This window comes from Trichosurus vulpecula, chromosome 2 (assembly GCF_011100635.1).
Source record: "Trichosurus vulpecula isolate mTriVul1 chromosome 2, mTriVul1.pri, whole genome shotgun sequence".
NCBI lineage: Eukaryota > Metazoa > Chordata > Mammalia > Diprotodontia > Phalangeridae > Trichosurus > Trichosurus vulpecula.
This window is the reverse complement of record NC_050574.1, coordinates 77927532-77947611: the sequence shown is the minus strand read 5'-3', so window position 1 is coordinate 77947611 and position 20080 is coordinate 77927532. Positions and strand designations below refer to the sequence as shown.

Sequence of the window (20080 nt, the reverse complement as noted above, 5' to 3'; positions counted from 1 at the left end):
AGGGCCTACAAAGAAGGAGGGAAAGATGTCACAGTTCCCCCACTTTGAGGCCAAGCTGATAACACTGATTTCTACTTAGCATAGCGCAGATGTTATAGAAGAATTTAATTTCTTCTGATGCAGATTTCTGATCTAATGTGGTTTACATGTTAAATCTGTAATTTTCTGAGTTTCCCTAATTTGAAAAGATGTATGAAAATTGAGGTAATTTTTTTTCAACTGTAGGCTTTTAGGAATGTGTATTTATTTTTAAGATTAAAGTTGAATACTTTTCTCCTAGCTGCATTTGCCGACAATTTTTTAACCGATGAATTTATAATTAAATGTCTTCCTAGAGATCTTAGAGACTGAAAAAAACTTTTTTTTTCTTTTTGCAGGGGGTAAGGCAGGGCAATTGGGGTTAAGCAACTTGCCCAAGGTCACACAGCTAGAAAGTGTGTCAAGTGTCAGGCTGGATTTGAACTCAGGTCCTCCTGATTCCAGGGCTGGTGCTCTACTCACTGTGCCACCTAGCTGCCCCTGAAAAAAATTTTTTTAAAAGGTTATTCTTGTGTCATTTTTTTAGAGGTATCTTGGCCTTTTACTTTTTTATGCGTTTTTATCATTGATAGTGATAAGCTGTGCCTGTTTTCCAAGGACCATATTAGCTTAAGTTTGTAGAGAGCCTCAATTCCTGATTAGTTGCAGGGTCATGAACTTTGATCATCTAACATGTCCAGGGATTGCTGTCTTGATAAAGGGAGAATCTTTTGTTGACCTCACAGATCTTTGGAATGATAGTTATTGATATAACTAATATGGCATACTTTGTGTGTGTTCATGGACTTTCCTAATTGGTGCATTTATTGGCTGGTGGATACGATGTGTACGATTAAAAATTAAGTAGACATTAGACTAATAAAGTATAGTTATGTTTCATATTTTTTTCTTTTAAAGTACAAGTAAATAATTGCAGTCTGCATAGTTTTAATAAAGACAATAATTTGTAAATTAATCCAGAAATTATTTAGCCATCTAATTACAGCTAAGTTCAGACCTTTTCTGGGATAAAAGGAAAAGCAGTGTATCTTACTTGTTTTGTGATGGAAAAATAAACATCTTATTAAGGCTTTAAGGAAGACTTTTTCCTTCAAAAAATTCTTTATTTTTTCCACAAAAGTTAGTAGTAAATAGCTGCTTACACTTAGATTGTCTTTAAAAATATTTATGATGTGCTTTATCTCATTATTATCTCATTTGATCCTCATAACAAATCTGGATACTTCTATTTTACAGATTAGCAAACTAAGGATCAGGGAGATTAAGTTGTACATAACTGAGATGGCAAGGATTGTACAAGTTCAATGCACTTTTCGCAACATCATGTGTCTTCTTAGATGCACTTGTAAAAGAGATACCTATTTGTAGGCATATACTTTATTTAGCTTATTATATTCTATTCTTTGTTTATCTCTTTAAGTCCATATATATTTTTAATAAGTGAGCTATTGTGTATTTTTTTTTTCCAGACCCAGTTTGCCTGTGTGACAGAAGGTGGAATGATTTTATTTACTAAGCTTATGGAATAGTTTTTTTTCTTTTTAGCCTATGCTTCTAATAATTAATTTTTGAGTATTTTATTTTTTCTGTTCCAAACCTAACAAACACCAATAAAATAAACATCTCTTTATACAAATTAGAGTAAGTAAAAGAGGATTTTACATGAAACTCTGAATCTTTATTACTTATAGCTTGGTTTTTCTTTTTAAGTATATGACAGATTCAATTTATAACAGATGAATTCTGATGAAGAAAATATTTTGTATTTTTTCTGTGTAATGGTTTCAGCTGTTTGTATCAGAACACATATGACAAATCTGTAAGAACCCCATAAGCAAAAATCTGTCTTAAATGTTTTACTGGTAGTCCTGAATCTTACCATAATTGTGGTTGCATGAGGAGTGCTTTTGGATTCTTTTGAGTCTTAGACAACCCCTTTCAGCAGCACAAACTTTTTGTCATCTCTTATGACCTTTTACAACACTATCAAAGAAAACATTTCATATATTGACAAGTTAACACCTTACTAGACTGTGTTAAAATTTTTAGCCTTTGATAAATCTTTTGATTAAAATGATCTTTGTATAATAGATTGTTTGGTAACCAGCATGGTTAGGAAATGAATTGTTTTGTTTAACAAAATATTCTAGTTATGTAGAGTTCCTCAGATAGGCATCATGAAGTATCCATTTTCAGAGAATTAGAATACAATAAAATAAGCTCAACATTGAAACTATCATGAACATAATTAAGTAATGTTTTCATTGAAACCATCATAATACCCTGGGGTTATAGGGATCATTATATGAGCTTCTTTTATAATTGTATTGTAGAGGTTCAAAAATACTTGTTAGTAGAGAATTCCAGCTGATTATTAGATAACAGAATTTGGAAGGGGGTATCCTACCCTTCTACTCCTAAGAAAACAACCTGCTTGACTGCCCTTCAGTCAGTGCAGCTATACTGGGACATACGCATTCCTAAAAATCACCATACTATGCAAAATTGGGCAATAAAACCACTGGGCTTATGGGGGGAAAATGGAGTTTGGACACAATACTCAAAAACATTGTTAAGTCACATAAAAAAGAGAGGCCTAATAAAAATAGTAACACAGCTTTTTACCTGTTAAATGGTTGGGAAATCAATAAATACTATAATAAAATAATAGAGGTGTCTGCCTTGGGTTGCTGCTTGTCCTGTGCCACAGTTCCCAGGGGGCCTGGGCTGTCAAAGTCAAGGGCTACTGGGGAGACTGAACCTCATCTGCCTGAAACTCCAGGAAAAGTGGAAGGAGGAGGAAGAAAAACCAGGGACGAGTATTTCGTTTGTAGGAACCAGCCTTCTTCTTTCCTCAGCTGCTACTACATCAGAAACTTTATAATGAATATGTCATTTTACCCTGAAAAAGTTTTACCCTGTTTTGCTTGTGAAAATGGAAAGGTTGTAACTTGTGAGTTATGAAGTGATTCGGTTTTCTGTGTTCTTGAGGAAAAAATTGAGCATCAGGAAATTAAGTGAAATTTGTGTTAACGCTCAGATTTCTCCCCTAATATGTCAGTTGAGTTTGGGACAAGTTCCCATTTTCAAAACAAGCTTTATAGCAGAATTGACTATGTTTGTCAGTGATACGGGCATCCTTTTATTGGCCCAGGTGCAAAAACTTGTTGTGCTTTATTCTTTGTGTTCTCTTGCCTTACATATTCAATCACTCATAAAGTCATATGGATAATTTTCTTTGAAATGTGAACTTTATATGTTTTTCATTCTGTCTTTGCTCTCAAAATCCAAATTTTGGCCTTGTAGGCTCCTACATTTACTATGCTACCTGTTTAATTATCCCTAATACTACCCTTCTGTGTTATGTTCCCTTTGCAAAATATTCAGTGGCTCTGGGCTTAATTTCCCAACTAAAACTTCTCCACACATACCTATTTATGGTTCTGGCCAAGACTTTTCAACTATTATTTATACAAATTACCACTTTAGATAAAATTCAGGTATTCCTTGACTGTGCCATGGTTTTACTTTCTAAATTACCTCCTATCTACCATACGTTTTTCCTCTAGCTTGGAATGTTCCCTCTTTCCCCTAACCTGTTTAGGTTATTATGCCCCATTATTTTGAAGCTTTATTAGCTCAGTTCCTTCCATCTATTACAGTAAACACATGTATTAAGCAAGGCATTATCAATACAAAGACAAAAACAAAATGAAAAATAGACATTGCCCTTGGGCTTATATTCTATTAGAGGAAACTACATGTAAGCAGATAAATATATACATGATAATTTAAGGATGAAAACAGCCCTTTACTGCTAGGGGGACAGAAATGGTTTCCTGTAGGAGGTAGAGCATGAATTGAGCATTGAAAGGAGTAAAGGTTTCTAAGAAGTAGAATGCATTTCAGTCAGTATTTATGTTGAAACCTTCCTCGACCTCTCCAGGTCTCATTAATCCCTCCAGTTGCTGATTTCTATAGGCCTTACTGTCTGTCTCATTCATTTGGTATATGTCTTTCCTGACATTGCTTTTTTACGTATACAGTTTTGTCTTCATCTAGTGGTTACCTCTCTGGCAATCTTGACTCTGGAATGCAGTCAAGAACAAGGAGGGAAATGGAAAGCCCAAAGAAATGTCATAGGTGACCATCTGTGATCACAGGAGAGCTCTCAGTTGGTCACCCAGAGCTTATTAAATTTTGTTTCAAACATATTTCACTAAAATTAGTTTATCTACTTTCTAAACCCAAAGACACTTAGAAGCAGCTGAGGTAGTAGATATAGTGTTCAGTGGGATTCAGAAAAATGGCCTTTAGTTTCAGTTATACCACTACTTATCTCTATCACATTAGGTATATCACTTAACATCTGGGCGTTAAGTTCTTCATCTGTAAAATTAATAAACTGGTTTTTATGACTTTTTCAGCTTCAAAATCTCTATAATATTAGAGGCAAGAACCTAACAGCAGGAAGGACAGTGAAGGATAGACAGAAAAAGCATAGAACAGACTTAAAGCAAAAAGCATAGCATCTCAATGCAGAGAACCTTCTATAGACAGACCTAAGGAATCAATCCCTGAAGTCATTTACAGATTTAAACTCGGGAAGGGTGAGTTACTTTCACATTACTAGTACTTACTAACCCAAATATTCTGGGTCCAAAAGTTTATAGTTCTTTTCAGTACACTGCTGGGTTCCTTCTCAAGTGGTTAGAAAGTTTTGGTATTTATTTCACCAGACATTGACCACTTATTTGGGTAGTATTATAAGGTGGTAATATTTGTTCCTTATGATGGTGAGATAAATGGTATGTTGGCATATTCTGGACTGCAAACTCTTTGGGAGCAGTGTGTTTATTATTTTTGTTCCCTGCAGTGCCCATGTATATAGCAGTAAAGGGGCAGTATAGTGTAATGAATATTGGACTAGGAATCAGAAGACTGGAATTTTAATTCCTCATATTCTGTTTACTAGTTGTGTTGTGATTTGGCAAGTGACTTAATCTTTCTGAGCCTCAGGTCCCTAATCAGTAAAATGTGGATGAAATTAGTCATCTCTGTTTTATGGAGTTCTTCTCTTTTAAGATACAGCTCAAGCATCACATTTTTCATGAAGCCTTCAGTGACCGTACTACTCTTGACAGTAACTTCCCTTTCAGACTGCACTATAGTGCCACTTTGTATATATTTGTGCTTATTCACTTCATATTTATGCTGGATGAGATTTTTTACATTTAATTTTTTATTTTTTTTCAGCTACTTGTAAACATTTGTCTTTCAAAATTTTGAGTTCTAAATTCTCTCCCTTTCCTTCTTGAGAAGGCAAGCAGTTTGATATAGATTATACAAGTGCAGTCTTGGAAAACTTTCCATATTAGCTATGTTGTAAAAGAAAACACAGACCAAAAAGCCCCCAAATAATAAAGTAAAAAAAGTACCCTTTGATCTTATTCAGACTAAATTTTTTATTTGGATGTGGATAGCATTTTTCATGATAAGTCCTTCAGAATTGTTTTGGATAACTGTATTGCTGAGAATATCTAAGTCATTCAGAGTGGATCATCGTACAGTATTGCTGTTACTGTGTACAGTGTTTACATGGTTCTGCTCATTTCACTTTGCATCAGTTCATGTAAGTCTGTCCAGGTTTTTCTGAAAGCATCCTGCTTGCTTATTATTTCTTTTTTTTAATTAATTTATTTTTAGTTTTCAACATTTACTTCCATAAGATTTTGAGTTTCAAATTTTCTCCCCTTCCTTTTCCTTCCCTCTCCCCAAGATGGCATGCAATCTGATATAGGCTCTACTTATACATTCATATTAAACATTTTCACATTAGTCATGATATAAAAAAGAATTAGAGCCAATGGGAGGAACCATGAGAAAGAAGAAACAAAACAAAACAGCAAAAGAAAAGGAGATAGTATGCTTCCATCCACATTTAAACTCCAAAGTTCTTTGTCTGGATATGGATAGCATTTTCCATCGTGAGTCTTTTGGGGTTGTCTTAGATCCTTGCATTGCTGAGAACAGCTAAGTCTATCAAAGTCAGTCATTGCACGATATGGATGTTACTGTGTACATTGTTCTCCTGGTTCTGCCCACTTCACTCTGCATTAGTTCATATAAGTCTGTCCAGATTTTTCTGAAGTCTGCTTGCACATTATGTCTTATAGCAGAATAGTATTCCATCACAATCATATACTGCAACTTGTTAAGCCATTCCCCAATTGATGGACATCCCCTCAGTTTCCAATTCTTTGCCACAACAAAAAGAGCTGCTAAAAATATTTTGTAAACATAGGTCCTTTTCCATTTTCTTTTATCTCATTGGGATACAGACCTAAGTGAATATTGCTAGGTCAAAGTGTATACACAGTTTTATAGCTTAGTTCCAAATTGCTCTCCAAAACTGAGTTTACAACTCCACTAACAATGCATTAGTGTCCCTATTTTTCCACATCTGCTCCAACATTTGTTACTTCACTTTTCTGTTATGTTAGCCAGTCTGATAGGTGTGAGGTAGTACTACCTGAGAGCTGTTTTAATTTGCATTTTTCTAATCAAAAGTGATTTTGAGCATTTTTTCGTATCACTAGATAGCTTTGATTCCTTCTGAAAACTGCCAGTTCATATCATTTGACCACTTATCAATTTGGGAATAGCCCTTATTTTTATAACTTTGACTCAGTTCTCCATATATTTGTTTTTTTTTTTCTTTTTGGAGAGGAGAAGGGAAGGCAGTTGGGGTTAAATGACTTGCCCAAGGTCCCACAGCTAGTAAGTGTGTCAAGTGTCTGAGGCCGGATTTGAACTGAGGTCCTTCTGACTCTAGGGCTAGTGCTCTACTCACTGTGCCACCTAGCTGCCCCTGGTTCTCTATATATTTGGAAATGAGGCCTTTATCAGAGGGACTTGCTATAAAATTTTTTCCCCAGTTTCCCACTTCCCTTCTAATCTTGGCTGCATTGGTTTTGTTTGTGCAAAACTTTTTTAGTTTGATGTAATCAAAATTATCCATTTTGCCTCGCATATTACCTTTCTCTTGTTTGGTCATAAATTTGTCCCCATCCATAAATCCGACAGATAAAATATTCCATGCTCCCCTAATTAGCTTATGATACCCCCCTTTATTCTAAATCATCTACCCATTTTGTCATTATCTTGGTATGACAGTGTGAGATACTGTTCCATATCTAGTTTCTGTCAGACTGCTTTCTAGCTTTCCCAGCACTTTTTGTTAGTGGTTTGTTGGGTTTTTTTAATCCCCAAATCTTGAATGTTTGGGTTTGTCAAACATTAGGCTGCTATGATTGTTTACTACTGTGTGTTGTTTATGTAAGTTTTTAAATTCGTATTTGTTGACTCCTATCTTAGTCTTTGTATTTGTGTCTTCAGTTAGTAGTTGCTCAATAAATAATAGTTGATTGATTGTTTCTTTTTATTGGAAAGTGAGCTCCTTCAGAGAAGTGACTGTTTTTGTATTTCTTTCTTTGTGTCCCCAGAACTCAGCACAGTGCCTGGCACAGAGCAAACCCTTAACAAATGCTTGTTGAGTGATTGTTAACTTTTGTACTATGTGCTATCCAGGGTTATGAGGATCAAAAGAAATAATGTTGACAAAGCACTTTGTAAAGTTGTAAACCATTACATAAACGTAAGCCATTATTATGGTAGTATGTGATTAATGCATAGGTTGGCAGAATTGAAGTGTAGTTTGGAGATGAATAGGAGATTTAGATTATGAAAACACTTTTAACCAAGAAAAATTTTATAATATCTTTATTGTTTTTAAAAAACAACCAAATGCTTAGTTTTATATGCTCTTTCTGAGAAATACTTAGACTGGCAGAGATTGTAATAACAACTTACTCTTGATTTAACTGTCTAGCTTTCCTATATAATTGCTTGTATGTTTTGGGATTATATGACAATCAATTCAATTATATTTGAGTTAAGCCATTTTTCTACATAATCTAAATTGTGTTAAATTAGATATTTTTACTAGCTGTAATATGCCTCCTAAAATGGTTGGTTTATCTTCAGGAGTATTTTGGATACTAAGCAACTCTGATTAAATACAACGTCAAAGCTACAGTGCATTGACATAGAACATTCACTGATCAAAACCTAGCCTTGAATTTGAAGTATAAAATTGTACAAGATTAAAGTAGACAAATCTTTAAACCTTAGAAAGGGCACTGAACTTGGGCCTGAGTTTGAACCTTAGTTGTACCACTTAATACCTATTACACTGAGCAAGTCACTTATTCTCTCTGTACTTCAGTGCCCTCATTTGTAAAATTACAAGGTTGCACTAAGGAGCCTTCTTAGTTCTAAATCTGTGATGCTTACTCAGTATATAGATTAGCAGTTGAGAACATTAAAGTAGAATAACTATTTTAGCTGCCAAGGGATGCTAGTTACAAACATGGGGGAAGCATATTGTAGTAGCAGTTTAGATTCGAAGATCTTTCCCACCCATTAATAGGCCATGTGACCTCCTTATGTCACAGGAATGCATTGTGGTGGGAGGAGCTTCCTGACAGGAAAAGGAAGTTGTTACAGGAAAATGCAGAGAGAGACAGAGAGACAGAAAGCAGTTATGGCTGCTAATGGCCGCTGTCGTGATATTAGAGCTGAACAGGCTGACTTAGCTGTACTATGAGTTTGTTTTGGGGAAGACCCCAGCAGGGGATTGGAGAGGTTTTAGGCTGGCAAGTCTCCATGTTGTGATAGTGTGTATAGAATGTTTTACTGCTCTGATAAATTGGATAAATGGCTTGTGGGATATGGTTCTCTGTTGTCTGAAAAATGGTTTACTTCTACCTTCTATGTGGAGAGTCTTCTATACTTTGCAGTACAGAACTACATAAGGCATTTTGACAATCATCCATCTACATTGTTATTATTGCCTTACTGATACATTTATTAATTTAAGAACCAGAGATGGGCAAATAGTACATTTTTGTAATAGAATTCAAGTTAAGTCATTTTCAGTGCAGCATCAAAGCTAAGTGTTTTTTGCACTTCATGAAGTGGGCATAGGATAGTCTTAGAAAATATCTTTGGCTACTGAAATAAATTTAATAGAATAATTAATAGATTAATAGATTAATAGAATAATTTTTAAAATATTTAATAGTAGTAATTCTTATTTGGTTGGCATAGGTAATTAGCTAGAAGGTATCTTTTAGTTGAATCTCCTAATTTTACAGATGTAGAAATTGAGTCCAAGAGAAGTGACTTGTTCAGGGTCACTTCATGAAACCTTCCCCCCCACCTCCAAGAGTTAGTATGAATATTAAAATAAATATATATTGTTACTTGACTGTGTTATCAGATCTAGTATATATCAGGTTCCAGAATGCTGGTGGTAAGATTTGGTTTAGAGAATGGTGTAGTAGAAATGAAGGGTAATATTTCCATTTTGTTAAAATTGGTCATCTTAAAAAAATCATAAGATGGTCCTAAGTATGGTTCATTGTGCATATTTTTCAGAGCATTATTTTGAGCTCCTATGAATATTGGGGACTTGCATAAATCTGTTTTTCTTTAACCTTTTAACTTTTTATTACTATTTGAATTATTGAATTTCTAAATTATTGAATTTATTATATATATTTGTGAATTATGAATCATTGAATTTATAACTGTTTGAATTAAACAGGTATGACATTAGATATCATTTAGGCTTTTGTAATTTATAGTTTTTCATTGAGAGAATATGTTACTTTAGTGATAGGGAGTTGGGTGCTACGATTATGTTTCCTCTTCAAACATTTTGTCGTTAGTTTTTGAAATAACCACATATTGGTTATTGTTTATTTTTACACCTTTGGGTTGAGAAGGACAACCCTTTGGGGCAGATGATGCTAAAAGACATGATTTCTATTTTCTTTTTCTTTTAAACAGTTTGAACAGAAGGCTGGTGCAGTTTTTGAAGAAATTACAGATAAATGTAAGTATTACTTTTAAAAATAATGCTTTAATTTAAATGATTTTTAAGTACATTAGCTTAATTAGTTTGCTTGATTGATAAATGTAGATAGCTAATTATTGTAATGAGAATCTTGAACTGTTATTAGCAGTTTTACTTGACCTGTTATCACCAATTTTATTCAAGTAGTTGGGTTGGTTTTGTTAATTAACATTTATAATTGATGATCTACAATATATTTGTGTTTAATTGGTTAAACATATTTGCCAAGGCCACTCTTTGAATTGAGGATGGTAGTATTTTGGGGGAGATATGGGTATCTTAGAATGTCTTGTAGTTTTTTAAGTCTGGATAAAAAGAATCATTATTACTACTTAAGTATTTGTAAGTAAAAGCTATATAAGATCATAGGGTTATAGATTTAGTTAACAAGCATTTATTAAATGCTCACAATGTGCCGACACTGTGCTAGATATTGGAGTACAAAATAAAACAGCTGGAAAGGCCCTTAGAGGCCATCAAGTCCAGTCTTATTTTACAGATTAAGAAACTGAGGCTTAGAGGGGTTCATTGATTTGCCTAAGGTGTAGTTTGAACATACATCTTCCTGATTCCATGTTCAGCCTCCTATCCATGACTTGGTAGTGCATCTCATCTCCTGGCTAATGTACTTACTCATTTTTTTTGAGCAGAAACTTAAGAGTTGTACCCTGTTGTTTTCAATTAAGTTTGAGACATCAGTAAAAAAGACAGGGGAAGAGGGGTTTTTATGATACAATATTATTAATCTCATTATATTACTAATTTTTAATCCTATAATACCAGGTTTGGTTTTTTTTGGGGGGTAAGGCTGGAATTCTATAGGGATTGAGAAGGAAAAAAATAGAAAAGTAGAACCATATAAAAGATTGAGCTTACTTTCTTGAAACTTAAAGTAGCGTCTTTTGCTTGTGTGTTACCTATAGTTACGAATATCAAGTAAATAGATTCACAGACCTGTTTTATGTCTCTCTGTTCCTAAGTACTTGATAGTCACAAGCTTAATTTCCTACTGGTTATGAAAATGTGGTCTTTTTGCAACCTTAGGCAATATATGTTTATAAGTTACATGTCATTCAAGTGCTAGGGACCCTGTGAAATCAGTCCCTTTAAGTTAGAACACAAAATTGCTTTCCTGGAACCTCAGGGATACTCAGACAGTTTCCAAACAAATACTTCTGATAGTCTCTTTTGTGCCTTTCTGGCATATAACTCAAAGATTATCAGTTATGATTCAGAATGCTGGTTTTTTTTTTTCTTAACAAAGGATACAACACTTGGAAAGTAAGTTAAATTGTAAAACCAGTTTGACCTCTTTGTAACTCTATCTTATGGAATTTAAAAAGAAACAGACCACTTAATCCTACTCTATAAAAATCACATTTATTTTTATGTAAATGGATCCTTTATTGGTGGTTAAAAGGTAAAAACCTTTGTGTGAGCAATTACGTAAAAAAACCCTTTATTTTTAGTGCCTTATCCTTGTGTGCTTTAGATGTAATTAATTGATTAATGCTGCTCTGTGAAAATGAAAAAATTTAAATCTCAGCGTTAAAAAATTTGGATAGATATTGAGACATTGTTTTGAAAATTATTTTGATCCTCATCTAAAGTTTGAAGATAGAGGAATTCTTGATATCTTCTCTCATTTTTCAAAGGAGAAAAACTGTTCCTACTTTCTTATTGAAAGTAGTCTCTCCTTTAACCTGTCAGATTTCTTTTAGCAACATTCCTGACTCATTGGGTTTAGTGCCTGAAAGAACTTTAATTATCTCCCTTCATTTTACGGATGAAGAAACTGAGGCCTAGAGAACTTAAGCCAGGCAGAGTAGGTGGTTTCAAAATCAAAACTCCTTTTTTTCATGTTAGTAACAAAAACCAATATAAGCCATATTTATTTGGTGTATCATAATGTGATAATTTATTTTTCTGTCTGTAGGAAATGTATTCAGAGTTCCACTTTGGGATACCAAGTACACATCTTAGTTGGGTGAAGTTGGGGGTGAGTTTAAATAATAGGGTCTCTAAGGAATCAAGAAAGAAAGTAAGAGAGTGCTGAAAATGCAGCTCTTGGGGCTAGCCAGGAAAAAGTTTATGTGTATCTATCTATATTTGTGTGTGTGTATGTGTGTGTACGTGTGTGTAAGTTTTGGGTTGCCTATGTTACATTTTTCTAACTGACATAATTGAACCGTTTCAGTATATCTGTGGTTTTATCAGTGTGCCTACTCTTTGGAACCTAATCATACCTTCTGAACCTTTTAGAGTTGACTCTTATTTGTTTCCACAAAGAAGAAGGCCTACTTAATGTGCTAGAGGTTTTCCTCCAGGTATCTTAGTATTTTAGTAGGTACAGTGCAACATTGTGGCTGCCTGTCTTTTATCCCTTGTTCTTACTATATGACAAACCCACTTCTTTTTCAGTTCATATTTCTTTACACTACTACTACTAGTGAGAAAGTCCTTGTTGGTAATGTGCTGAAGTCTTATTTTCACTGATTCTTTATCTCTTTTGCTCTTGGATTCTCCTCTAGTGCTTATTCTTTGGAGATGGTGGCATTCTATATATCATTTACAATCATGAATTATCCTTGGAGCAGTATTGGTATTTAAAAGAGGAAATTTTGTGACTAAGATAATTGAAACTTCTGATGGAATTTGAATGGAGACATGGCCACAAAATGAATTCTTCTCTTGAGTGTATAACTAAGTTAAAATGCATTGTCTTCAGTCTAAATAAGCCCTTAAATTGTTGAATTATTAACAGATCTATAGCAGTTTGAGTCTCCCAGATAAGTAAACATTGGATTTTAATTTAGTTTAAATGATGTTTTTGAGTTAGGTTTTTTGTTTTTCTTAATACTATGGTCATTTCCTGATATGCTCCCTAGAATCCTCCTTTGTAACAAAGAAAACACAGTCAAGCAAAACCAATCAACAGTCACTGAATCTGTCAGCATTTGCAATAGTAAGCATCCATAGCTTCCCCCATATTAAGAGGAGGGAGGCATGTTGTATCATCTGTCCTCTGGAGCCAGTATTAATCATTGCATGAAATTTGAGTTCAGTTTCCTTTTAGTGGTGTCATTTATATTATGACAGTCATGTCTCTTTTTGTTTCTGTGTTCTTTGTTTTTATATCAGTTCATTCAATTGTAAGCAAACATTTTAAAAAAATAGTATTTTGCTGTCCTGTTTCTATTGTCATAATGAACAAATGATTTATAGTTTTACCAAATGGCTGATAACAGGCAATAGTTTTGTCTTACATTATTCAAAATTCTACATTTCAGACTCATTTCTATATGTAGAGTTATAGGTGAGTTAGCATTAATTAATCATGCATGAATGTCTTGCATTTCAAGCTGGTTCTTCCATGTATTCTATAAACAGCATTTTTTCTCTTCTGGTATAGCTTGCTTAAATAGAAAGCATTTCTGTCCACTAATTTACAGATGTAATTTTTTTTTGGTTGCCTCTGAGGTAACAGAAGAAGTTTTCATTTGTTTAGGAGGAAAAAAAATAAAGGAAAATAAATCCCCAAACCACCCAACCAAATAACAACCCCAAACATATTCCTAAGATCCTGATTTAAGCAAGATATTATTAGAACAGCCCTCCATCCTCTCATTTGTCCTTTGAGGTCAGTTTTTCAGTCAGTTCTTGGAGTGGAGCAAGTTCTCTTCTCTCAATTAAGTTATCTCCCCCTCACCCCCCCACAAAAACAAAATGAACTGCTTAAAGGATGTGTTGAGATGGGCTTCTTCCTGCAGCTGATCACTGGATCAGAGTGCTGCTGGTAAATATGTGCATACACCCTGAACATACACTTCAGGATAGTTTTTGCCACTGACATGAAGTTCTTCGGAAAGAAGACACATATTTTGGATGGAAATAATGTCTCATCGTCCAACTGGTCCTGAACCCAAGCCATCAGGTAATCAATGTACTTTGGTACAGAGCACTTAATAGGCTTCTTTATATTGGTTCCATCTGCCCAGTGATACTCATATTTTGGGCCAGCTGACATCACGGGCAGCTCTCTTCAATATAGAAGTCTGTGATGGTCTCATAAAGCATGTTGATCTGGTTGAAGAAATCCACAATGTTCATTGCAACCCATTCATTTAAATCCTTCCTCTCAGGAAGCACAACAGCCATCTGTAGGTTGCTGCTCCTGAGGATTCCCTTTGTATCTTTCTCATGAAATTTTGAAAAGCTCAAATCCTATTAGTTTTATTTTTGAGTTCAAGATTTATTCTTCATATGTTATCTGTTATTTTGATAAACACTTTTATGTATGAGTTATGGAAGTTGAAAGTAGTCTTGGTCTGTTCTTAAAATGGACTTGACTTGTCATAATTACATTTGCTAGCAACAGTTTCAATGGCAAAATTAAAAAAAATATTAAGACATTAGTGGAAGAAAACAAATCCTGGCTCTAATCAAACTTTTTAAACTTTGGCTTTATATTTTTTCCACTCTTGTACTATGTAATCCTAGTAGAGAAAAGAAGCTAGCCAGATAGCTAATAACACAATTGTGTGAATTCTTGAGGTAAAATTGTATTTGTCATCTTTCTTTAATTTGGAAAACCATGTTTTTGGTAAGTATTTATGAAAAAAAAAAATGAATGTGAGAAAACTAATATTCCTTTAGGAAGAAGGGATAGGAATAATTATTTCTATAGTGCCTGCTGTATGCCAGGCACTGTATCTCGTTTGATCTTCACAACAACCCTGGAAAGCAGGTGGGTTTTATTATTATTTCCATTTTACACATGAGAAAACTGAGGCAGACAGGTTAAGTGACTGGGCCAGGATCACAGAGCTAGTAAGTGTTTGAGGCTGAATTTGAACTCAGGTATTCCTGATTTCAGGCCCAATATTCTATCTACTAAGCCCTAGTTACCAGCAACTCTAAGTAATATTTGTAAATAGATAAGAGACATCACAAGAGCTGGTATATGGTTAGGTTCCTTGACTTGAGGTATGTACCATGTCCTAATGGTTCAGTGAGTTAATTGTTCCTCTACTATAGTGTCATTATTGTATTCCTAATTAAATGATGAGGTTTTTAGAATAAGGAAAATGACTTATCAGTATTGCCCTAAATTAGGTAGTATGATTAATTTCTTGTAATGGGATTTTATTAATGTCCATCCTGATAGTAAGAACAATCAATTGTTCACAACATATAGTACTTAAAAGTTTGCAAAGTCATTCTATCTTGATGTGATAGGTCGTATAATGTGGGATTCGTATTTTCACTCATAGACTGGTGGTGGAAGTTTAGGACTTCTGGAGGTCTTGTCCTAAGTTTATACATTTGAAAGGCATTGTGGTGTAATGGATAGAGTACTGGAATTGTCAGGAGACCTGGGTTTAAATGTCACCAGTGACGGTTATGAATTGTGTAACTATGGGCAATTCACTTAACCTCTCACTGTCTCCTTTCATGTAAGATGGAAATAATACCAACGATTTGTTCACTCTAAAAAATCAGGTTGTGCTGTTTTTTCTTCTACCATTATATTATTGGGGCAAGTTTGAAGGAGACAAACAAGTCTGGGTTTTCACTTAGGATAGCTACCAAGTTTAAATATCTTCCAGAGATAGTATGACGTTCTAGCTCTAGAGCTAGAAGGGGCCTCAGAGGCTGTCTAGTTCAGTTCCCTTACTTTATGGATGAGGAAACTGAGGGTAAGAGAGATTAATATCAATTCAAAACAAATAGTTAAACTGAGGGTGTTGGACTTGGTGATCCCCAGGGTTCCTTGTACTTCTATGATAAATGACCTAATAACCAAGGGACATTCTGGAGAGCCTGAATCCTATCCTACTGGGACATTAGCTGATGGGAGGCATAGAGGATCAGAGGATTTGCAGAAAGAGTTGACATTTTTCTTCTGTGACCCAAAGCAAAGCAGTGGTTACTATAGAAAATGTTCTTGAATAAGGATCATAATATCTAGTATTTATTTAGTTTTTTAAAGGTTGCAAAACATTTTAGTTTAGTTTTTTGGGGTGGGGCAGGGCAATTGGGGTCAAGTGACTTGCCCAAGGTCACACAGCTAGTAAATGTGTCAGGTGTCTGAGGCCGAATTTGAACTCAGGTCCTCCTGACTCCACGGCCGGTGCTCTACTCACTGGGCCATCTAGCTGCCCCTGCAAAGCATTTTATAACTTACCTAGTTTGGTCCTCATAACAATCCTAGGAGGCAAGTGCTATTTGTATCCTGTGTTGGTAAGCAAAATGGGCTCCTTAGCACTTAGCTCAACAAGTGCCCTTGAATAGTTCGGCTTTTGTTCCCTTTGAGTAATTCATTGAGCCTTACTAGGTGCTAAGCCCCAGGCCCAAACCCCTATTAGGAGTAAAACCTTAGTGGGTGTGGATTGGCAACTAAGGTGGGGCCCAAGGTGGGGCTAACTCCAGGGAGGGCCTAGTTTACATGTCTGGGGCAGCAGAGGCTTCTAGGGTTTAAGTCTGCCTCTTTGTGACTATTTTAGGTCATGTGGGTGAGTCGCATGTGTGACTCACCCCTGACGCTGAAAAAGATATAAAAACCAGGGTCTGCCCTCCTCTTCCTTGGAGCTCCTCCCTACAGCAGTGGTGGCGCATGACTCTGGGCCAGCCCTTGTTCTGAGCTCCCGGGCTGAACCTAGATGTTGGTAACTATGAATTGTATTTGGTCTGTCTGTTGATGTTTGTAATTTGTTCTGAAGTTCAGTGTGCTGGTCTCTTCCCCTGAACTAAGTGAATGATATTTGTGTGCTGAATTAAAGTAAGCTTGTCAACCCCTTCACCTTGCTTTCCTCAGTTAAGCAGATCAAAAGAACCTGTGCTGTTGGCAGCTTTCTGGGTGCTGGCTGTGGGTGCATTTTATACCCTCACAGAAGCTGCTAGCTGGATTGTTGAAACATATCTCCATTTTACAAATGAGGAAACTGAAGTGGAGAGAAGAAAAGTAACTTGCTCAGGTTCATATAGCTATCAAGTGTGACAAGATTTGAACTCAAGTCTTCCTGACTCTAATTCTAATACTCTAATGAATATTTTTTACCACCCAGCTTTCTCTATCAGGAGAAAATATTTTCAGTGGTTCATTCATGGGGATAAGGCTGGCCGTGATGAAACAAACACTACACTGGAGTCATAAAGCCTGGGTTCTTGACCTACCACCTTTGTGAACTTAGACAAATCACTTCCCTTTAGTTTTTTCCTCCTTGAAATTACCAGGCACTCTTAAAGATCTTCAAGTCAGATGATCCCTTTCTGTCTCACTAGTGTTATGTCCAAGATTCAGATCAAGCTGTTCCATTGTAACAATCCATGTTACTTGAGAGGGAAATCTATAGTGGATTGTCACAGGTCCTTTTCCTTTGACCTGGTTCTGTTTATTTTTATGCATATGATTTAGATAATAGCATAAATTCATTTATTTACTTAGCTAGCATTTATTAAGCATCCTTTTGTACCATGTACTGTGCTAGGTGCTGGGGATACAAAGTAAGGCAAAAACAGACCCTGCCCTCAAGGAGCTCACAATCAAAAGGGGCAAATAACGTGCAAACAATTATGCAAAAACAAGATATAGACAGGATAAGTTGGGAATAGTCTCAGAAGGAAGGCACTAGCATGTGAAAGACTTTTTGTGTTCTGAGTTAGTAATTTTAAAAGAGAGAGAGAAGCAATTTAGACTATGGTTTGGGAAATGGCTTTTGGTTTTGAGGAGAGAATTCTGTGCCAGAAAGCAGTATGAACCAAGGTATGAATGTGGTAATGATCATGATTGACATGTTTGAAATTCGGCGAGGAGACTGTTCTGGCCAGACCAGAGAATTCATTAGGAAATAGTGGTAGATGAGATTGGACCAGAAGAGTGTGGCAGTAGAGTGCAAAGCAGAGGAATTTGGACTTTATCCTATAGGCAAGAGACAACCGTAAAAGATTTTTGCTTAAAGGAGTGATAATGATGAAAGCAGTGTTTGAAAAAGGGTAATATGTAGGGGAGATCAGAAATAGGAAGTACAATTCTTGGAATAAAAGTCCAGGAAGAACTGACAGCAACTAGTAGATTGAATATGGAATGAAGAAGTGTGAGCTTAAAGATGGTTGAAGTTTTGAGACCAGTAAAACAATTGTATCAGTCACAGAAAGAACAGATTTGTGAGACAAAAGTTTCGGGAAAAAGGCAGTATTTGGTTTTAAATGAGTTAATTTTCAACAGCAGTAGGTTGGCCTTCCTCTCCCTTCACCCAACTCTACCCTTTCATTCAGCAATTCATAAAGACTGTCAAATAAATAATAGAGAAGGGTTGTGGTTTGCTTTGGTGGAGCAGTAACCAGTACACCAGTAACAAATTTTTCGGTTTTGAGTGAACCCCCTTCAGAGAATATAACTTTATGCATTACTGTTATGATAGACTTTTGTTCTTTGTGTGATTATAGTAAAAAACACTAGCCTGATAATTAAACACTAGATGTAGGTTCTAGTAGAGGCAGCTTAGATAGCTCAGTGGATAAAGCACTGAGCCTGGAGTCAGAAAGACCTGAGTTCTGGCCTTAGACACCTACTAACTGTGTGACCTGGCCAAATCACTTAATCCCTGTTTGTCTTAATCCATTGGAGAAGGAAATGACAAACTACTTCAATATCTTTGCAAACAAAAACCTCATGGGCAAGTGTGGTCCATAGGGTCATAAGGGTCATAAAGAATCAGACAGGACTGAACGACAACAATGGCTTCTAGGACCACCTTACTGATGTCTCACTTTGGAGCCTTGGGCAAGTCACTTAGCTCCGAAGCTTCTGATTACTCATCTGAAAATGAGGGAACTAGACAAGACGATTTCTAAAGTTTTCTCTAGCTTTAATGTCTTTTGATTCGAAGAATTAACAAGCCTTCCTAAACATCTCTCCCTTACAGAACTGAGGAATAGACACTGGGCAAAATAGAGCTCATGCAACAACATGAAACATGTAATCTTGAAGGATTGAAGATTTGAATATGATGGTGGGAACAAGAAGAAATAATCAGTAGGCATTTGGAAATAGAAATAGAACCAGCCCTAGGGAAATATAAGATCTGGAGCTGTAGATTTGAGAATTATCCACATAGAATTAATAGTTGAAGGAATGAGAAGTAGGTCAGCTCTGAAAGGGAGAATTTTATGATTAAAACTGCAATAAGACTTTTAGGACATCATTTATATACTATAGAAAAAAGTAAATGATTGAAAACTCTTAGCTAGGTTTGTATTATCTTGACTGCTTTTGGAAGGAAACCCTTTTCAGGAACAAAATTACCTACCCATTTCAGGAACATTACCCACCCTTCATCTTATTTCTTGAAGATCCTGACACTAAACACCAGGAAACTAAGAATTTTTTTGTTCTTTCATTAGCTGCCATGATTTCCAAATAATTTCTGTGATGCTTTGTTTTTTAGTATTTGGCATGTAGGGTTGTAAAAAACAAGATCTTTGTTTATTTACTTGTTACAAATGAAGTACAAATGAAACGTTATTATGAAATGTGAATATCAATTGAAGTTTAACTGAAGCAGTTAATTTACTTAAACAGTACTTGAATTCCAAAAGTATGATATCCTGCTTTCATATATAGTTATTAAGTAAATTCATGCTTTTAATATTAGGTACTTTGTTTAGATACTGATAACTTATTCTTAGATAACTTTTTATCACCTATGGAAGCAAAATAAAGTTTTTTCGTTTGTTATATGAGGTGTCAACAACATTCTGATTTGTTGCTGACATCTGTGATGATAATTATGTGAATTAGACATAATATATTAATTTAGGCTTTGTAATGTGTTTATTGTCCTTATTTTTAATCTTGTTATAAAATAACTAAAGTACATTTGTCTGTAGTCTTGAAGGAGGCATCATGAACTATTTATTGGAAGGAGCCTTTGGAGTGGATTCTAGTCCTAGCTCTAATATTGGCTCACTTTGCAGTCTTAGAGAAGTCACTCAGACTCTCTGTGAAGGTTTTCTTATCTGTCAAATGGCAAACTAACATGTACCATGCCTATCTCA

At 35.3% G+C, this 20080-nt stretch overlaps 1 protein-coding gene and 1 pseudogene across 3 annotated transcripts in view; one reads left to right on the top strand and one right to left on the bottom strand.

The window, feature by feature from the left end:
* Window positions 1–20080, top strand: part of ZMYM4 (zinc finger MYM-type containing 4) — a 128675-nt gene that overhangs the window by 29434 nt on the left and 79161 nt on the right. For all 3 annotated transcript variants that reach the window (XM_036743300.1, XM_036743301.1, XM_036743299.1), the window contains exon 2: window positions 9955–10000. In XM_036743300.1, coding sequence (XP_036599195.1) covers window positions 9955–10000 — 46 coding nt within the window. The remainder of the gene's footprint in view (window positions 1–9954; window positions 10001–20080) is intronic.
* On the bottom strand, window positions 13646–18430 carry LOC118839828 (annotated as a pseudogene).